General features: G+C 36.9%; 2 protein-coding genes and 3 pseudogenes across 3 annotated transcripts; 4 read left to right on the top strand and 1 right to left on the bottom strand.

Annotated features, from left to right (window-relative positions):
• The first annotated feature begins 8,663 nt into the window (after positions 1-8,663).
• LOC103326156 (AAA-ATPase At3g50940 pseudogene) lies at positions 8,664-10,300 on the top strand (annotated as a pseudogene).
• A 929-nt stretch (positions 10,301-11,229) lies between these two features.
• Positions 11,230-11,748, top strand: LOC103326155 (putative protein phosphatase 2C 55 pseudogene; annotated as a pseudogene).
• A 1,528-nt stretch (positions 11,749-13,276) lies between these two features.
• On the top strand, positions 13,277-14,125 carry LOC103326154 (putative protein phosphatase 2C 55 pseudogene; annotated as a pseudogene).
• A 644-nt stretch (positions 14,126-14,769) lies between these two features.
• Positions 14,770-17,449, bottom strand: LOC103326099 (uncharacterized). Of its 2 annotated transcripts, XM_008228307.3 has the most exons (6): positions 16,845-17,449; positions 16,188-16,338; positions 15,765-16,049; positions 15,514-15,685; positions 15,196-15,274; positions 14,770-15,101 (listed from the first exon to the last, which is right to left on the bottom strand). In XM_008228307.3, the coding sequence occupies exons 1-6, from the start codon at positions 17,405-17,407 to the stop codon at positions 14,909-14,911; spliced, it is 1,443 nt and encodes a 480-aa protein (XP_008226529.2). In that variant the 5' UTR covers positions 17,408-17,449; the 3' UTR covers positions 14,770-14,908. The 2 variants fall into 2 exon arrangements, with proteins under 2 accessions (XP_008226529.2, XP_088904998.1); XM_089048872.1 differs by having other exon boundaries at positions 15,058-15,274; positions 15,514-15,678; positions 15,761-16,049; positions 16,845-17,447.
• An 866-nt stretch (positions 17,450-18,315) lies between these two features.
• Positions 18,316-19,585, top strand: LOC103326098 (olee1-like protein). Its single transcript, XM_008228306.3, has 2 exons — positions 18,316-18,525; positions 18,951-19,585. Exons 1-2 carry the CDS (start codon positions 18,366-18,368, stop codon positions 19,280-19,282), a joined length of 492 nt encoding a protein of 163 aa, XP_008226528.1. The 5' UTR covers positions 18,316-18,365; the 3' UTR covers positions 19,283-19,585.
• Positions 19,586-20,091: the final 506 nt, after the last annotated feature.

Genomic DNA, 20,091 nt, shown 5'->3' on the forward strand with positions numbered 1-20,091 from the left:
ATAGTATAGATGAGCCACTATAGTCTTTTGCATATATATATACATGCGCACACACACACACACACACACACACACACACACACACATATATGTACGTACGTATTATTCAATAATACATTCACATTTTTTAAAAATAGAGTAGTTAATTAATGAATTATATAATTTTAAAATAGGATAGCCGGGCGGCTTTACCTTTTTTAAAATTATAAATTGTCTTTAATAAATAGTATAGAAGAGCAACTATACTCTTTTACATGTATGTACGTACGTATTTTTCAATAATACAGGTCCAACGTTTTAAAAAAAGTAAATATACAACAATTATATTGTACGTGTACGTACGTATGTGAAATGTTTTCTTAAACATGGAGCCTAAACGATAGCGGGATTTCTTTTTTTTTATAAAAGAAATAGTATAGCCGCACGGCTATACTATGTTTTTTAAAATTTTTTAAAGAAATAGACTGGTGTAGACACTTGGCGTCATATAAGGGGTCCTCTTTTTTCATATTTATACCTATCTTTGACACGTGGAGCCTAAATGATAGAGGGATTTCTTTTTCTTTTTTTAAACGTATAGCCGAACGGCTATACTATGGTTTTTTATTTTTTTCAAGAAATAGGCTGTTGTTGACACGTGGCGCCTTGTAAGGCGTCCTCTTTTTTCATATTTATACCTATCTTTGACACGTGGAGCCCATATGATAGAGGGATTTCTTTTTTTTAAAGAAAAGAAATAGTATAGCCATACGGCTATACTCTGTGTTTTAATTTTTTAAAGAAATGACACGTGGCGCCTAATAAGGGGTCCTTTTTCATATTTAAAACTAGTATAGCCCCGGGGCTGTACTATTTTACATGCGGAAGCATAGCGCTGTGCAGCTACTGTGCTTTCTGTTTAAGTAAATAGTATAGCCGTTCGGCTATACGCATTTATTTTAATTCAAAATTGTATAGACTTCACTTTTGTTTTCAATTATAAATTGAATTTAATAAATAGTATAAATGAGCCACTCTAGTCTTTTGCATATATATACATGCACACACACACACACATATATATATGTATATATGTACGTACGTATTATTCAATAATACATTCACAGTTTTTAAAAACAGAGTAATTAATTAATGAATTATATAATTTAAAAATAGGATAGTCTGGTGGCTTTACCTTTTTTATAATTAATAAATTGTCTTTAATGAATAATATAGAAGATCAACTATACTCTTTTACATATATGTACGTACGAATTTTTCCATGATACATTCGTGTTCTGCATAAGGTCTGAATTTTTTTAAAAGTAAATATACAATAATCATATTGTACGTGTACGTACATATTTGCAATGTATTTTTTAAACACGTGGAGCCTAAATGAAAGAGGGATTTCTTTTTTTTCTAAACGAAATAGTATCGCAGCACGGCTATACTATGTTTTTTGAAAATTTTATAAAGAAATAGACTGTTTTTGACACTTGGCGCCTTATAAGGGGTCCCCTTTTTTCATATTTATACCTATCTTTGACACGTGGAGCCGAACGGCTAGACAATGGTTTTTTCATTTTTTAAAGAAATAGATTGGTGTTGACACGTGGCGCCTTATAAGGGGTCCTCTTTTTTCATGTTTATACCTATCTTTGACACGTGGAGCACGTATCATAGGGGGATTTCTTTTTTTTCAAAAAGAAATAGTATAGTCGGACGGCTATACTCTGTGTTTTCAATTTTTTAAAGAATTGACACGTGGCGCCTAATAAGGGTCCCTTTTTCATATTAAAAATAGTATAGCCCCTGGACTGTACGATTTTACACGCGGGAGGATAGCGCTGTGCAGCTGCTCTGCTTTTAAGTAAATAGTATAGCCGTCCGGCTATACTCATTTGTTTTTGTTTTAAGTCAAAATCGCATAGGCTTTACTTTTATTTTTAATTATAAATTGAATTTAATAAATAGTATAGATGAGCCACTATAGTCTTTTGCATATATAAACACGCACACACACATATATGTATATGTACGTATGTATTATTCAATGATACATTCACATTTTTTAAAAACAAAGTAGTTAATTAATGACTAATATAATTTAAAATAGGATAGCCGGGCGTCTTTACCTTTTTTAAAATTATAAATTGTCTTTAATAAATAGTATAGAAGAGCAACTATACTCTTTTACATGTATGTACGTACGTATTTTTCAATAATACATTCGTGTTTTAAACAAGTCCTACGTTTTTAAAAAAGTAAATATACAATAATCGTATTGTACGTGTACGTATGTATTTGCAATGTTTTTTAAAACACGTGGAGCCTAAATGAAAGAGGGATTTCTTTTTCTTTTTTTTTCTAAAAGAAATTGTATCGCCGCACAGCTATACTATGGTTTTTTCAATACTTTAAAGAAATAGACTGGTGTTGACACTTTGCACCTTATAAGGGTCCTCTTTTTTCATATTTATACTATCTTTGACACGTGGACCCTAAATGATAGAGGGATTTCCTTTTTTTCTATAAAAAATGTATAGCCGCACTATACTATGTTTTTTTTAATTCTTTAAAGAAATAGACTGGTGTTGACACTTGGCGCCTTATAAGGGGTCCTCTTTTTTCGTATTTATACCTATCTTTAATACGTGGAGCCTAAATGATAGAGGGATTTCTTTTTTTCTATAAAAAAAAGTATAGCAGCACTATACTATGATTTTTTAATTTTTTAAAGAAATAGACTGGTGTTGACACGTGGCTCCTTATAAGGGGTCCTCTGTTTTCATATCTATACCTATCTTTGACATGTGGAGCCCATATGATCGAGGGATTTCTTTTTTTACAAAAAAGAAATAGTAGAGCCGCACGGCTGTACTCAGTGCCTTTAATTTTTTAAGAAAAGACACATGGCGCCTAATAAGGGGTCCTATTTTTTCATATTAAAACCTATATTTGACACGTGGAGCCTAAATGATAGAGGGATTTCATTTTTATCTTTTAAAAAAGTATAGTCGTACGGCTATACTATGTTTTTTTAATTTTCTAAAGAAATAGACTTGTGTTCCCACGTGGCGCCTTATAAGGGGTCTTCTTTTTTCATATTTATACCAATCTTTGATACGTGGAGCCCATGTCATAGAGGGATTTCTAGTATGGCCGCACGTCTATACTCTGTGTTTTTAATTTTTTTAAAGACATGACACAAGGCGCCTAAAAAGGTTAAAAATCGTATAGCCCCTGGGCTGCACTATTTTACACGTGGATAGCGCTTTGCAGCTGCTCTGCTATCTTTTTAAGTAAATAATATAGCCGAACGGCTATACTCAATTTTTTAAATATTTTAATTCAAAATCGTATAGGCTTTACTTTTATTTTTAATTATAAATTGAATTTAATAAATAGTATAGATGAGCCACCATAGTCTTTTGCGTATATATACATGCATATCATATATATCTACGTACATTTATTCAATAATACATTCACATTTTTTAAAAGCAGAGTAGTTAATTAATGACTTATAAAATTTAAAAATAGGATAGCCGGGTGTCTTTACCTTTTTTAAAATTATAAATTGTCTTTAATAAATAGTATAGAAGAGCAACTATACTCTTTTATATATATGTACGTACGTATTTTTCAATAATACATTCGTGTTTTATACAAGTCCTACGTTTTTAAAAAAGTAAATATACAGTAATGTTATTGTACGTGTACGTACGTATTTGCAATGTTTTTTTCAAACACGTGGAGCCTAAATGATAGAGGGATTTCCTTTTTTTCTAAAACAAATAGTATAGCCGCACGGCTGTACTATGTTTTTTTCATTTTTTTTAAAAACTGGACTGGTGTTGACACTTGGCGCCTTATAAGGAGTCCTATTTTTTCATATTTATACCTATCTTTGACACGTGGAGCCTAAATGATAGAGGGATTTCTTTTTTTTTTTCTATAAAAAAATGTATAGCCGCGCGGCTATATACTACTTTTTTAATTCTTTAAAGAATTAGACTGTGTTGATACGTGGCGCCTTATAAGGGGTCCCTTTTCGTATTTATACCTATCTTTGTAGAGCCCATATGATAGTGGGATTTCTTTTATATAAAAAAAAAAATAAAAAATAAAAAATAAAAAGTATAGCCGGTCGGCTATACTATGTTTTTTTTTTAATTTTTAAAAGCATTACACTGGTATTGACACTTGGCGCCTTATAAGGGATCCTTTTTTTTCATATTTATTCCTATATTTGATACGTGGAGCCTATATGATAGAGGGATTTTTTTTTTCCTTAAAAAAGAGTATAGCCGCACGGGTATACTACATTTTAAAATTATTTTTAAAGAAATAGACTGGTGTTGACACATGCCGCCTTATAAGTGGTCCTTTTTTTCATATTTATACCTCTCTTTGACATGTGGAGCCTTTATGATAGATGGATTTCTTTTATAAAAAATAAAAAAAAGAAATAATATAGCCGCATGGCTATACTGTGTGTTTTTAATTTTTTGCGGAAATGACACGTGGCGCCTAATATTAGATTCATGGCTTAAAAAAAGGGATTTTAGCTAAATATTATATTCATGGCAGCAGAGTTTTGAATTTATCTGAAATTCAGTTAATTAGTAGATCTTTTCAGAGTTTTATACTTTCTTAAGTCACCTCAGGTACCCATATATACATAGGTTGCCTTCGGATTTTATTGATTGTCTTATAGATACAGTTATTGAGATGCAAATGGTGAGTGCAGTTTCAAAAGCGCAGACTTGAGCACCCGAGTAGCAGTCGTAGGCCCAGTACCTCCACCCCATCCAGTGAAGGATGAGTAAATTTCGAGGATGAAATTTTTGTAAGGGGGGTAGATTGTAACAACCCGGTCCTTAATTAATATTTAATTATTAATTATTCCAATAAAAGACCACTATACCCCTAGAATATTTTAATAGTATAAAAGTTGACTTTTTGACCGGAAGGAATTTTGGGATTTCAACTATACCGTTGAGTAGAACGCAGCGAGATGAGTCCGTAGACGTGTAGTGGACTCAAATTGGAGTTTTAACGAAAGAGTTATGATTAAAAGAAGTTCAGTGGCATAACCGTAAATATTTCGAACTTCAGTGTATATAAACCCAGAAATTTCTCTCAGCTTTGGGAGGTGTTTTCTCTCAGCTCCGACCTCCGATTCAGGCAAGACCAGTGCAAATGAACCACGAAACTTCCCTCTTCCAACCCCAGCCCTTCACCGCCTCGATCCGCTGCCATAGTCACCGGAAACAACCACGAAACAAAGCGGTCTTTGGGCGATTTTGATGAACTTCCAACCTTTTGTTCTCTGTCGTCCGGCCACCAAATCGAACGAGTAAGGTATTGTTTTCTAGCTATTTTTCATGGTCTAGCTGCTGGTTGGGTAGGATTTCAGAAATTTCAAGCGTAGATAGCTCGATTTACGAGTTAGGTTTCAGCCGGTTTTGAGAGCATAGTTTCGGCCAGTTCCGGCCACTTTTTGGGGTATGTCCAAGAACAAAAGTTGTTCCAAATGGTGTATTTTACCTAAGTTAGGAGTTTGGGCAGGTGGTTTTGAGTTTTTCCGACCTCCAGGAATTGATCAAGCCACCAACGTCCTGCAGGCTCGTGTGGAGGCGCATGGGCAGATTGGTAGAGACTACTTTCAGTTCTATAATGATCCTTGGGTCGTCACGAGCGCGTAGGAATTCACGGATCTCAATTTGGTTAACGTTTGAACCCCGAACGAATCTCGCCTAGTGGGTGAATTCCTGGTTCAATAGTTTCGAACCGTTGGATCGTAACCATTTTCAGATAGGTTAATCTAAACGTTCCCAGAATCATATAGTATTTTACAAATCGTAAACGGAGTCCGGATACTTCAGGAATGCCAACCCTATAACCAGGTTTACGAAACAATTCGATTCTGATCGGGAATAGAAGAAAGAACTATATGTGGTTTGATCCTCGAAAATGGTACGTAGGCAGCCTACGATTATCAGGCGCAGCCACGAGTTAGGTGCTCAAGGTTTATATTCTTGTTTTGGGCATTTCGATCATTTACGACCCATGGTTACCAGTGTCGATTTTAAACAGGTTTCAACCCGGATTCCAAAGTAGAAATTGGGTCAGGTCGTTTCATTTGATGTCTTTCATTTTAGGGAAATTACTTGGGTTCATAATTAATTAAACATATCAACTACAAATTAATTAAACAACATTAGACTTGATATCTAATCAGTACCTATGACATATATGGTTCTCTTATAATCAAAGCAAGACATTTCTTCACATATAAAATAATAAGTTGTTTAAAGATGAAAAGTTGAAGTGGACTTTGTGGAGTTTGACACTTTTTGCCCTCCGTCATTTCATATTGTTTGAATGTTTGATTGATTAATGTTTTCAAATAGTTCATCATTTCTTGCCTCTAATTATATTTTTAATGTTTATAATTTGAATTATCTAGTGGGAAAAAAAATCAAGTGAAAAAAATTCAAATTAAATGAGTTGGTTCTTGGGCCCGAGTATGGCACGAGCATAGGCACGACATGAGCCTAGCCCGACCCTTTTCAATGTGGACATGGGCTTTGGGCCGGGCTGGGATCAATGATTTTACTAAATGGGCATGCACGGCATGATCCGATAAATTAAATGGGCAGGCCCGGCCTAGCACGAAACGTTAAAAGCACAAGCTTAAATAGGACGGGCTCACCTGGCACTGTCCATTTGACACCTCTAGTAGATAGTTGAATAGTGCATATAGTATTAGCCACGGTGTTCCGTGACTAATGAGTGAAGCAAAGTTGAATACTGATGCGCATTAACAGTGGTCATTAAACACCAATGGCCACTGCTAGTTCGTCGTGGTTAGGCAAACCGTGGCCTAGCCCCTTCTTGTAGTAGTGATAGTTTGAGTTTTCTCAATGCCTAACTACCCCCTATAATTATCTCTAAACCCACACCAAAAAAACAATTTCTCCATTTATTGTGAAATTAATGGCACAATAATCATTTACAACACAACTAAAAAACCTAAATAGCTTCGCACACATGGGCTTAAAAGTTGGCTAGAACGGATGTGTTCTCCACTCTGCACTCAAGCTTCGAATCCCCCTTCACATAATTTAGATTAAATTAAATAGAATATCAATTGTATAAAAAAAATAAAAAAATAAATATATGAATAGCTTTCTCTCACTGTGATCATTCAAGTCATGCTTTTATAGCCTAAAATAACAAACGAGTGACTGGTTTAACCAACAATTTTCATGATAGTGGACAATAAAATAGAACTTTCAACGATGGTTGGAATTGATGTGTCAGAATAACATCGAACTCTTTAAAAAAACATAGAACTTACTTGTTACGTTTGTTTGTATTGAGCCGAAAAAGAATTGGTTTTTTTCGTAAAAATATTTTTTAATTAAATAATTTGATTTTTGTGAGATATTGGAGTAAACTTAATATAATAAGATTAAAAAATTCCAGCGAGGCTAAAAAGCTAAATTCAAGCACAAAGATCAATGACATCATCATTATTGTAAGATTTAACGTTATTTCGATTTTCAGCTAGTGATAGAACTGGACCTACATAACACCCAATTGACACAGACCGATCGACGTGCAGCGCTCAAATGATATTCTTCAACATAGCCGCTCGGTGAAACGTCTACAAGCTCTGTTAATCCCATTAATGGTAGTGACACATCCTTCCATGTTGCTTGCCCCGTCCCATCACAGACTTGGAAGGAATGGGTTAAGGAAAAGAAGATAACTTGGAACTGTGATCGTGGTAGGAGCACCGGAAAGTTAGCTACAGGTATCATTGAACTTTTAGTAGTGGTCTTGTTGGCTTAGTATCTTTCTGGGGTTTGGAATTACTCTCTTGGAAAGTTAGCTGCAGGTATCATTGAACTTTTAGTAGTGGTCTTGTTGGCTTAGTATATTTCTGGGGTTTGGAATTGCTCCCTTGGAAACATTGAAGACAAAGACCAGCCAATACAGAGCGCACAAAATACAAAAAACCTGAATCAGACAACCATGTCCAACTGAACTTCAGTAATTGGTTGTTTGTTTATGAATTTTAATCTGGTTAATTTTCTGTGTAATAACCTTAATGACACTCCTTAATGGTCATTCTATTGTACTACCAAAACATCGGATTAAATAAAATATCAACGTGGTCTAGTAGGCTCATAGTTTAATATTATTGTACATTCAATCTTAAACACAAAAGTGTTATTGTTCGTCATATCCTTTATTTTCTAATTATCCATCGGAATTTAAACATGTTCCTTAATTAAATCAAACTTGTTTGATTTTTACGCTCAGCTATTTCTCTTTTTCTAGAAATGGATAAATCTTGAGAAAGAATAATATCGATGAAGGGTCTTTCTTTCTCACACCCTTGGCGACTTCTCTTGCTGGCCAAAGAGAAAAAACTTTGAACCACCGCACCGAGTCCATAGGGGAACCTTCTTATGCAAAATTTCAACTTAGAAAATTCAAAAACACTATTTTCGGCAAATATACGAAATTTTGAAGAGGTCAATTCAAAAGTCAATGAAATACCACCTCTAATGGAACAGTCTTTGTTACAACTTTCTCTTAGAGATCTCTATATATTCAGGTTGCCAAAATATTCTAAGGCAAACCAATTTCATCTTCATAATTTGTCAAATCCCCATTTTACTTTTTAGTCCAACTCTCCAACAAAACTTTGGCCTTGAAAAATGCCTGATACAAAGGCTATTTTGCCTGCGATAGCCACTGTTGCTGCTTCTGCAATGCTTCTTAGAAGTATTGCCAATGACTTCATTCCTGATGAGTTTCGAAACTACTTCTTCTCAAGCCTCCATAACATTTCCCGGCGCTTCTCTTCTCACCTCACCATTGTCATAGATGAGTTTCAAGGGCTATCCTTGAATGAAGTCTTTGAGGCTGCTGAAGCCTATTTGGGCACGTTAGCTACCCCGTCTCTTCAAAGAATCAAAGTGAGCAAGGTTAATAAGGAGAAGCTCGGAGTTGCACTGGATCGAGGGGAAGAGATATGTGACGTTTATGAAGATCATGTTCAAGTGATGTGGAAATTTGTTTGTACAAAGGTTGAATCATCGTGGGCTACAAATCCTGGTGATCTTAATGCGTCCTTAAGATCAGAAACAAGATCCTATGAGCTAACTTTCCACAAGAAGCACAAGGAGAAGGTATTAAATTCATACCTTCCATACATTTTAGACAGATCAAAGGCGATTAAAGTAGAACGAAAGGTAGTAAAGCTCTGCACAATTGATCAATATGAATGTTATGGGACCCAAGAGGTAAATCTGAATCACCCCATGACCTTTGAGCTGCTTGCCATGGATATGGAGATTAAGAAGGTTTTGTTGGATGATTTGAATAATTTCAAAAATGGAAAGGAATTTTACAGAAGGATAGGAAAAGCTTGGAAACGGGGGTACTTGTTATATGGCCCTCCTGGCACAGGCAAGTCCAGCTTGATTGCAGCCATCGCTAATCACCTCAACTATGACATCTACGAGTTGGAGCTGGCAGATGTTGGTTCCAATTCCGATTTGAAGAGAAGGTTGCTTGCCATGCCTGACCAATCTATACTTGTAATCGAAGATATCGATTGCACAATTAACCTGCAAAACCGGGAAACCGAGAATGAAGCACCGAGTACGGGGAAAAATCAGGTCAGTTTACATTTAGGGCATTACTAGTTTTCCATTAAAACAAGCTTCCTGGCTTCCGAGTTAATCACTTTATGCTGCCATAACATGAGTCTGGACTTAATTATGTTGATCCTTGTCTGAATTGCGGTACAAATTCTTAGTCTGACAACATAACTTTTGTTTGGTTTCATCAATAGGTGACACTCTCTGGGCTTCTCAACCTCATTGATGGTCTTTGGTCATGTTGTACTGATGAACGCATAATAATTTTCACAACAAATCACAAGGAGAAGCTAGATCCTGCCTTAGTGAGACCTGGACGCATGGACATGCACATAAACATGTCATATTGCACTCTTTCTGCATTCAAGCAGCTGACATTCAATTACCATGGCCTCTCCCATCACCAACTCTTCGAGCAGATCGAAGGACTTATAGGGGAGGTTAAAGTCACCGCAGCAGAAGTTGCAGGGGAGTTGATGAAGAGCAGAGATGCTCAAACTTCACTCCAAGGCCTCATCAATTTCCTCCTGGAGAAGAAAAATCAACAAGAGATTGTGAGGCTAAAACTAACTACATCTGTACAAAAGAAGAGCATTCACAAGGAGGAGGAGGAGGAGAGCAAGGGTTAATGTTTGAGCTCTTCCTTTGATTTTTGTATTTATATCAAATCAAATAATAGAATTTTGTTTGCTTTGATTAATTTAACTTTGTTTTTAAAATTTAGATTATTTGATTTTTTTTGCATTCTAATCAATGTGGCTAGGCACACAGCCGATTGAAAAATTGATGTAGGACAAAATATGAGTTTATTCCAACAAAGAACATTTATAAAAAGAAATAAAGTTCAGAATTAGAAAATTAGGTTTCGAATGTGGAAAATTATACTTGAGCATATATACGACATATTGTTGAGAATTTCTGGATTATATATCATTTTCTTATATTCTCCCGGTGAATTTAGGAATCCGTTTGGCCCTTCAATTAAACCTAAACACAACTCTTCATAGGACCACATGACTAGGGACTGTTGAATTCCTAATCAATACTAAGACCTAGATCTCCTAGCATTAGAAGACCGCACTTAAATCATTTAAATCATTAGGGCACAATTTACTGCACATTTATGTCAACAATATGGTGAACAGTGGCCAATATTCAAGTGGTTGTGCAGACTGTGGCTAATTTGGCTGCTAATATTCAAATAGCAAATGGAAACTGCGGCAATGTTGGCCATATGTGTCAGGCACCCATGTTGTCTTCGCATGCTGGACATCTGTGTGACTAGTTATTATGGATTTGCTTTGGATAACGAAACAACTGTGGAACCAAATTTAATCCCAATACTGAGAACGAGTCCACCCAGGATTGGAATGCTACCGGAAATAGGTAAAAATCATACAAGTAGTAAACTAAAGCCTATAACTATAAATACCACACCACAGGTTGATTCATTCAAGTATGTAATATTTTTCAAACCCTCAGGTGTTTTGTTTTGTAAGTGATTAGGTTAAAAACATAGTTAGCGATTGTTGGTCCGTCCCTCTGAAATCTTAAAAGCATGGACATGATTTGCGGGTCCTATTATTTCCCCAAAAAAAACAAAGGCGATAACGCCCACTTCATATGTGCACAAGAGCGGACTATTGGTGTAGCAGATGGCGTTGGTGGTTGGGCAAAGCTTGGTGTGGATGCTAGCCAGTACGCAAGAGAACTCATGCGCAACTCGATCAAGTCCGTCAAAAAGCAGCAAGCTTTTGGAGGCGTTGACCCAAGAAGGGTTTTGAACGAAGCGTATGTAAAGACCAGGTGTAAGGGGTCCTCAACCGCTTGCATTCTTACCCTTAAAGACAAAGGAGTTTTGCATTTTGTGAACGTTGGGGACAGTGGTTTCATGGTGCTTAGAAACTACAGACTCTTGTACATGTCTCCACGTCAACAGCATAGGTTTAACCATCCGTACCAACTGGGATACAGCACCCGCTTTGATAATCCTCGTTCGGCTACGAAGATCAAAATTACGGTTTTTCCAGGGGATATTTTAGTACTTGGGACTGATGGGTTGTGGGATAACATGTAACCGAATGAGATAGCGCAATTTGTAGAAAACATGAGAGAAATGAAGCCGGAGGCATTGGCTTGTGCCTTGGCAAGTGTGGCTAGGGTTAGGTCGCTGGACAAGGGCAGGTTTAGTCCTTTTTCAAGAGCAGCTCAGAAGGCTGGAATAAAGTACCTAGGAGGCAAGAAGGACGACATTACTGTTGTAGTAGGTTATATTATGGCGACTTCTACTCCAGCCTCCTCTTGTGTTGAGGGTTTGGAAATCATATCGGATAACACAGCACAACTCGGGCTGAAGCGCTCCACTCCCTGGTGGCGTCTTTGTTCGTGGCCTTGTAACTGTTTTAGGAGCTCCACCCCCAAAAAAGACACAACACGAATTTGACACGAATTTTGATTTCAGCCATGGCTAACCACCTTGACTATGACATCTACAAGTGACACGATCTGGCTTTGCCATCACAAATTGGAACAGATTGAAGGGCTTATAGGGGAGGTTCAGAAGTTGCATGAGAGGTAATGAAGAGCAAGGATGCTTGATCCCATTCCGCTCCAAGGCGTCACAAATTTCCTTCTGAGAAGAAAGTAATGTTTGAAGAAGGGGAACAAAGCAAAAGGAGATGTATAGAAACCTATTTTAGTTATTAGGTAACACGCTTGCACTTGTATGTGTGTGCACCCTAGGCCTGTTTGATGTCTAAAATATGTAACCCAGCTCTCCCTTTTTGTGATTTTATCGTTATCATTATATTAGATTACATAATTTCTTTTACTTTCAACACATTCTAAGCCTTTCTTTGTACTTATCACAACGGCTCCAGAAAGAGAAAAGAACTTATAATGGGGAAAAAGGTTCTGACTTTAATGGTTCCTTGTGTTAGTTCAACCGGCTCTAAGTCGCAGGTTTGCCCTGGCCCTGGGTGTTGGAGTAGCATCTTCCTTCCCTAAATTTTTCTTCATTAAAAATAAGTTCTTACTTTTCCAATTAGGAAGCCATATGTATAATTAATCTTTTGACATCAGAAGTATGTGATGTTTAATCAAAACCCAAAAAAAAAAACGAAGCTTCATTTTTCTTTCTTATTTCAATTAGAACTGAACCAAGAAAGAATCAAATTCAGGATTTATTTATTTTTTTTGGTCCCTTGGAATAGGAAACTCTCTGAAAACTGATTTTTTATTTTGGGTGCTTTTAAGGCAGGAATCTCTCACAAGGAATGACTTTAGGATTTGCTTTGATCACAGTCTCCCTGCAAAGTAGCATTGTGAGGAGGAAAAGACCAAGATACCCCTAAAACAAAAGGAAACCAAATCCGATACAAAGAACGAGCCCACAAGGATTGGAATTCCGATCCGAAATAGGTATTAAAAAAAACCTAGGCCTATATAATTTCCAACCCAAAAGGAACTATCACTCCACCATAAATGCCACACCACATGTAATATTTTTCCAACCCTCCAAGTTCTGTTTTGTTTTGTTTTGTAGGTGGTGATTAGGTTAAGAACAAAATTAGCCATTGCTCCGTCTCTTCTGAAATCTTAAGAGCATGAGCATGAGGATGATTTGTGGGTCCTATTATTGGCCCAAAGAAGACAAACTGAAGCCAGAAGGCGATGACGCCCACTTCATATGTGCACAAGAGCAGACTATTGGTGTGGCAGATGGCGTGGGTGGTTGGGCAAAGCATGGTGTAGATGCTGGCCAGTACGCAAGAGAACTCATGTGCAACTCGATCATGTCGGTCCAAAAACAAACCATTGTTGACCCAAGAAGGGTTTTGAACGAAGCTTATGCAGACACCAAGTGTGAAGGGTCCTCAACCGCTTGCATTGTCACGCTTAGAGAAACAGGAGTTTTACACTTTGTCAACGTTGGGGATAGTGGTTTGATGGTGTTTAGAAACTACAAACTCTTGTACATGTCTCCTCGTGAACAGCGTAGTTTTAACTGTCCGTATCAACTGGGCAACAGCAGAGGCAGTGATAATCCTCGTAGCGCAACAGAGATCGAAATTAGAGTATTTCCAGGGGATATTGTAGTGATTGGGACTGATGGATTGTGGGACAACATGTACCCGAATGAAATAGAGCAAGTTGTTCTGGGAAACATGAGAGAAAGTCGTGTGATGAAGCCGCAGGCGTTGGCTTGTCTTTTGGCAGATTTGGCTTGGCTTAGGTCTCTGGACAAGGACAGCTTTAGTCCTTACTCAAAAGCGGCTCAGGAGGCTGGAAAGAATCATCCAGGAGGCAAGAAGGACGACATTACTGTTGTAGTAGGTCATATTATGGTGACTTCTCCGGTCTGCTCTTGTGTTGAGGATTTCGTGGATAGACCTCTTGAAATCATATGGGATAACACAAAACCAGTGGAGCGGGCGACCTCCACTCCCTGGTGATGTCCTAGTTAGTGGCCCTCTAACTGCTTCTTCCGCTCCTCCACCCCCAAAAAAACACCACACAACTTTGAAACGAATTTTAATGGGTGATCAAGCTTGATTACCCAATGTGCTTCAAGCTCGTTGCAACGGATATGGAGCTTAAGAAGGCAGGATTTTTTAACAATTTTATAAAGGGAATGAATTCTACAGGAGGTTGAAAAAGGCTTGGAAACGTGGATACTTTAGATGGCCTTCCTGGCACAGGCAAGCTTGATTGTAGCCATGGCTAATCACATTAACTATGACATCTACAAGTTTGAGTTTTTGAGCAATTAATTCCAAATCCCATTTGGGTAACTTCTTGTTGTTTTCCATGCATAACCAATCTTAATCATCTTCGAAGATATTGATTGCACAATCAAGCTACAAAACCAGGAATTGAAGGATGAACCATGCAGGAACAAGAATAAAACTCAGGTCAGTTTACACTTTACATTTAGAGCACGCATGACTAGCATGGATAAAAATGCAGATTACTTGAGTTCTAAATTAATAGATAACTGAAATACGTAGCATATGTCATGACCATTATCCCTCTAATAACTTATATAACTTTGCTAGAATCACCTACAATCTGATGTGCATGTAGCCCTGGCTAATAACACATTCTAAGCCTTTTTTTAAAGTACACCCCCTCGGCAATATACTACAGTAATTTGGCACAAATTTTTTGTACTTATCACAATGGGCACTAGAAAGAGCAAAGAATTATAATGGGGAACAAGGTTCTTACTTTTCCAATTAGGAAGCCAAGGGCATTAATCTTTTGACATCAGCTCCCAGTGAATGAAGTTTCATATCTAAGTTCTCATAACCACGGTCAATATGAGCAACGCCACTGATATCCGTAGTTCCTTCTGCAGCCAATCCAGCTAATATCAGTGACATGCCACCCCTAATGTCATTTGCAACAAGGGAAGAACCAGACAAGGTACTGACAGGAGAATGGAAATGAGTCAGCACATTCATGTAATTCCAATTAGGAAGCAAGAAAAACATAAAACTATATAAAAGGAAAATCTACGTGCCTTCCATTATCTTTCCCAAAGACCAGAGCAGTGCTTGCACAGACCTGAATTTTTGCTCCAAGCTTTAGCAGTTCACTTACTGGTAGAAAGCAGAGAACATGTATGTGAATATCTCAATGCAACCAATTTTAAGCAATATATCAGCCTTCCAAACATCGAAACAAAAAGAATGATGTGTATGTATGAGCAAACACATATACAAACATAATGCATAGATACTACAAGGTGTTGCACTTATACAGTCCATTGATCAGAAGTGATCCGCGTCCAAAAATATGCAGAAATGCATACACATATAAATCTGCAGATACCACATACCATGACCCATACGTTTGTCAAATACAGATTCCTCTACAGGACTTAAACCATTGCACGTGGTCAGCAGAGCCATTATTTGCGGTTGAAGATCTGTAGGAAACCCAGGATATGGGCCTGTCTTAACCTCAAAGCTTTGCAAATTTTCACCCCCGCATCTAGAAACTGCTGAAACCTGAAGTATTTGTCAACTATAAAGTTCTGTAAGATACAAACAAAATGGGTACAAAATAATGTTAAGAATTTTCACCTACTTCCAAGGTATCATGAGAGTATTGCCTGATTTTGCAACCAGCAGCCGAGAGTTTTTGTATCAAACAGGCCATTTGGCTAGGTACGACAGGTGATATTGAGATGCATGAGCGAGTAATAGCTGCAGCAAGCATAAATGTGCCTGCTTCAATACGATCAGCAGCAATAACACATTCAGAACCATGCAACAGGGGTTTCCCTTTGATAACAAGCTGGTTACTTCCTGCTCCTTCCACACTGGCCCCACTGTCATTAAGAAACCGAGCAAGATCCACCACCTCTGGTTCCTATGGTGAAATGTTGGGGAAAGAAGTCACTTCATTATTTTAATCTAATCCATTAGACAACAAATGATAACAGTTAACACACTTCCATTCAATGAATGTTAGAAGCTAAAATGTTCAGTGAGATTCATCTTATCATACTCTGGCAACATTGGATAGTACAGTCGTTCCATCAGCCATACATGCAGCCATCATAAGAGTTTCTGTTGCCCCAACACTTGCGTAATCAAGTTGGAAACTTCCTCCAACTAATCCTCTTCCGTTTGCAGCATATGCCTGAACTTTCCCATCCCTGTATGTTGCATAAATTTTACTGATCAACTCCTCACATCATTCATAGACCATGTATATAACAAAGAATTTGGATACACTTTCCAATAGACCAATCATCCGTGTCAAGTGTCACTAATTAAGAAAATAAGCAAGTCATATTGAATAAGACAATCAGCAACATGCCAACCGCCACAATAGCTGAGATTAGCAATTACTCAATCTGTGAACTCTCACACCTTCATTCCTTACTTGGCACACTAAAATTTGTAAAGGAAATTGTACCTCTAGTGTCATGCTTAGTCGTAACAAAAGTTTCGTAAGACTGCCTTCTTATTATTACAATTCAAGTATACGCATTTATCATAAAGTGACCATAGAACCTCTCCTACACTACACTGCAAAGCATAATATGCTTACTCTCATGCAAGTCTAATCAAGATTTTGGGAACCATTCTATGAAATTTGCAGTTACATCAAGCATTATACATTTCAGATGTTGGCTAAAGAAAACAGTGAGAAACTTACCTCAACTCAACAACAGCACCAAGAGCTTGAAGACCTCTAATGTACAGGTCCACTGGTCGAGTCCCGATATTGCAGCCACCGGGCAATGCAACCACAGCCTCGCCGAATCGGGCTACCAAAGGGCCAATGACGAAAAACCCACCTCTTATCTTACGAATTTCATCCGAATTAGGCTCAACTGAGTCAACCCCATCAGTGTTAACCAACATTTCATTATTAAAGACTTCAACTTTGGCTCCAAGAGAAGCTAAAACCGAAGCCATTGTGCGGGTATCGAACAAATTGGGCACATTGTGAATCTTTGAAGTGCCTGAGCAGCAAAGGGTCGCTGCAAGAATGGGTAAAGCTGAGTTCTTGGAGCCGCTGATGGGTACATGGCCGGAGAGCTTGGAAGGACCAGTGATTATGAGCTTTGGGTAAGGGGTTTGGATTCTGGTTCGGGTCTCGGTTTCAGGTTCGTGAATCAGTGGTTTTAGGAAATAATGGGGTAAGGGTTTTGTGGGTTTTGTGGGTTTTGTGGGTTTTGAACTTGGTGAAAGGTTGAAGGTAGAGCAGGAAGCCATTTGTGAAGAGTTGCCGCCAAGTTCTTCATTGGCTGCTTTACCTAATTGACACTTTTTGTTATTTTTAAATTAAATTTATTTTAAATTTTTTTCAGACCAGGAAATCAATCTTTCCAAAAAGAAAGGACCAGGAAATCAAAATAGGAAAAACACGTGTTTTTTTTGGGGGCAGAAAACACGTTGACTAACTATAAATTATATATGGATGTGAAATAGCAGAAGAAAAATATGGAATAAAGCACCTACAATTTTCCATTATCTATATATTGTTTTTGGTCTAAAATATAATTATACGATCTCAACAATATTATCAATGTGAAGTTTATGTCACAGTGACGTATTCTATAGGAGAATTTTTAAGTGAAAATGTTTGTATAAATAATAATATCTATGTAAGATATATCTCCGTTAAAAAAAAATTAAATCAAAAGTTGTTTAATCATTTAAAAGATCGGCTCTAAGATTTTAGGGGTCTTGTACAAAACTTAATATGAGACCCTCACATGGTCTCATATGAAAAATAGAATTTCAAGTTCTTAATATTGGAGAAGTTTCAAGTTCGATTCCTCTTTTTTTTAATAAAAGAAATAAGTATTTGAGCAAAACTATTTATAAAATGAGTATTTTCCTTACACGGCTTGTCATCAAATCTAAACCTTTGAAAAACCAAATTTCTCAAACTAGTTTTTCAACCATGAGACTTCAAAAAAGTAGTTCCAAACTTATGTACTTGTTGTCATATTAGTTGAAGGGGAAGAAAGTGCGGAAAATGATAACTAAAATTGACTCCCTCCACAAACCCTAAAATAGAACATCCCGACCATTACCACACAATCTTAACCATACACCATTTGTTTCACCTATAAAGACTTTGAATTGCCTCCAAGAAATTTAACACAAAGGGGGAATATAATTAGAACTCAAATACAGAAAGAACACCAAAGAGGAGAGATATAAAATGGCCAAGAACTTGAGTATCGTAGCACTTGTTGTCGCCCTGTCCTGCTTCTGCTCTTTGGCCTATGCCACAACCAAAACCAATCTCTTTGTGGAGGGCAGGGTGTACTGTGACCCATGTCGTGTCCAGTTCGAGACTAGACTTAGTGTACCCCTCGAAGGTAACTTCATATCTAACTTGTTACATATATCACCACATTCTTATTTTGCCATTTCATCAAATCTTTTTGTTAGTATCTAAGATTTACCATCTATGGCTCTCTATTAGACCCTCTTAATTTTCTTTTTTGGTTTATGAAAAACGAAAGGAAAATTATCTTTTTAAAGGGTTGCTTTTACCCCTATCTGTTTTTCAGTATTTCGCATCGAACACAGAATCTCGTATTAAAGAAATTGAGTTGTCCGAAGTTATTAAAACCCTATTTCCACTTTATATGTTATTTTTACTAATCCCTATACAATGGCATTGGGGTAGGTCGAAGAAGTTATTAAATTCTTAATGGGCCTACATTTTATAAATCACTCACTCATCAATCAATGATCATTCTTAAATTATGCACTTTGTTTGACATGTGCATGGATATAGGTGCTGTAGTAGCTTTGGAGTGCCGAGGCCGTGAGAATGGTACCTTGGCATACACACTCCAAGGCAAGACCGATAAGAATGGCATCTACAGCCTTCCCGCCGATGAGGACATGGAGGAGCAAATCTGTGAGGTGAGGACCGTGAGCAGCCCTAGGGCCAATTGCAATGATCACTTTGACTTCGAGAGAGCTAGGGTTTTGCTAACACACAACAATGGTGTCAAGTCCATGGCTCGGTATGCCAACCCCCTTGGGTTCATGCAGAATGCGAGTGTCACTGAGTGTGAGGAAGTTCTTAAGGAATTGTTCCCCGAGGAGACTGAGGAAGTATAGAAATATTATACATATCACACTCTGTCACCATAATGTGAACTACTTAATATATATATATATATATATATATATTTGTGGGAAGGAATTAACTCTCCCTCTATTTAATTGTATAGCTCTCTACAAAATTATTTTTATTTTATTTTAAAGAACATCACAATAAAAGGATCGACAAGTTTAAACAAAAAAGATTGGATGTTGTTGATGCATCTATATTTTTTGCATGAATTAATACATCTAAAATAGTTTGCTCAATAACATTTTGTGTATTATGCGACTCAAATATCCAAACATTAAAACCAGAAAGATCAATTTATCTTTAAATTGCATTTTTGAAATACAGAAAAGTTACAATTTTGACCCTGATACATGATTTACCCGTCCATCTCGTCTGTTATTACCCCCTTCATTGAACCATTTTATATAAGCGCTGTGTCCCAATAGATGGTGGGTGGTCAAAATGGGTTATTCGAGAAAATCAACCAAATAAGTATCAAATCCCATCTATAATGCTTTGTTTTTTGGAATGCTAGTTATTTTCTTTTTGTATCGTTTTTTTTTTCTCATTTTCATTCTGCAATGTTGTATGGTAATCAAAACCGTTCATTTTCAAGGTCATCTTTCAAGAATTATTTTTGGAAAAAAAAAAAAAAAACTAATCGGAAACATTTTTCTATTTTATTAACAATGCGATAATTTTTTTTTTAAATCAAAACACTAGATTCCGTCAATTTATTTTATAACAATTAAATTACGAAACCGTTTATGATTTTATTGAATTTTAGCAAGCATGATCTTTAAAAGGTGAACTA

Source organism: Prunus mume, linkage group LG3, assembly GCF_029339155.1.
Source record: "Prunus mume cultivar Tortuosa linkage group LG3, ASM2933915v1, whole genome shotgun sequence".
In the NCBI taxonomy this organism is placed as follows: domain Eukaryota; kingdom Viridiplantae; phylum Streptophyta; class Magnoliopsida; order Rosales; family Rosaceae; genus Prunus; species Prunus mume.

Coding starts and splice junctions, on each gene's coding strand:
- LOC103326099 (XM_008228307.3), bottom strand. CDS start 17,407: ATGGCTTCCTGCTCTACCTTCAACCTTTCACCAAGTTCAAAACCCACA. Junction 16,339..16,844: donor GGTGCTGTTGTTGAGTTGAG/GTAAGTTTCTCA, acceptor TGCAACATACAG/GGATGGGAAAGTTCAGGCAT. Junction 15,686..15,764: donor ACTCTCATGATACCTTGGAA/GTAGGTGAAAAT, acceptor CAAATACTTCAG/GTTTCAGCAGTTTCTAGATG.
- LOC103326098 (XM_008228306.3), top strand. CDS start 18,366: ATGGCCAAGAACTTGAGTATCGTAGCACTTGTTGTCGCCCTGTCCTGC. Junction 18,526..18,950: donor ACTTAGTGTACCCCTCGAAG/GTAACTTCATAT, acceptor GCATGGATATAG/GTGCTGTAGTAGCTTTGGAG.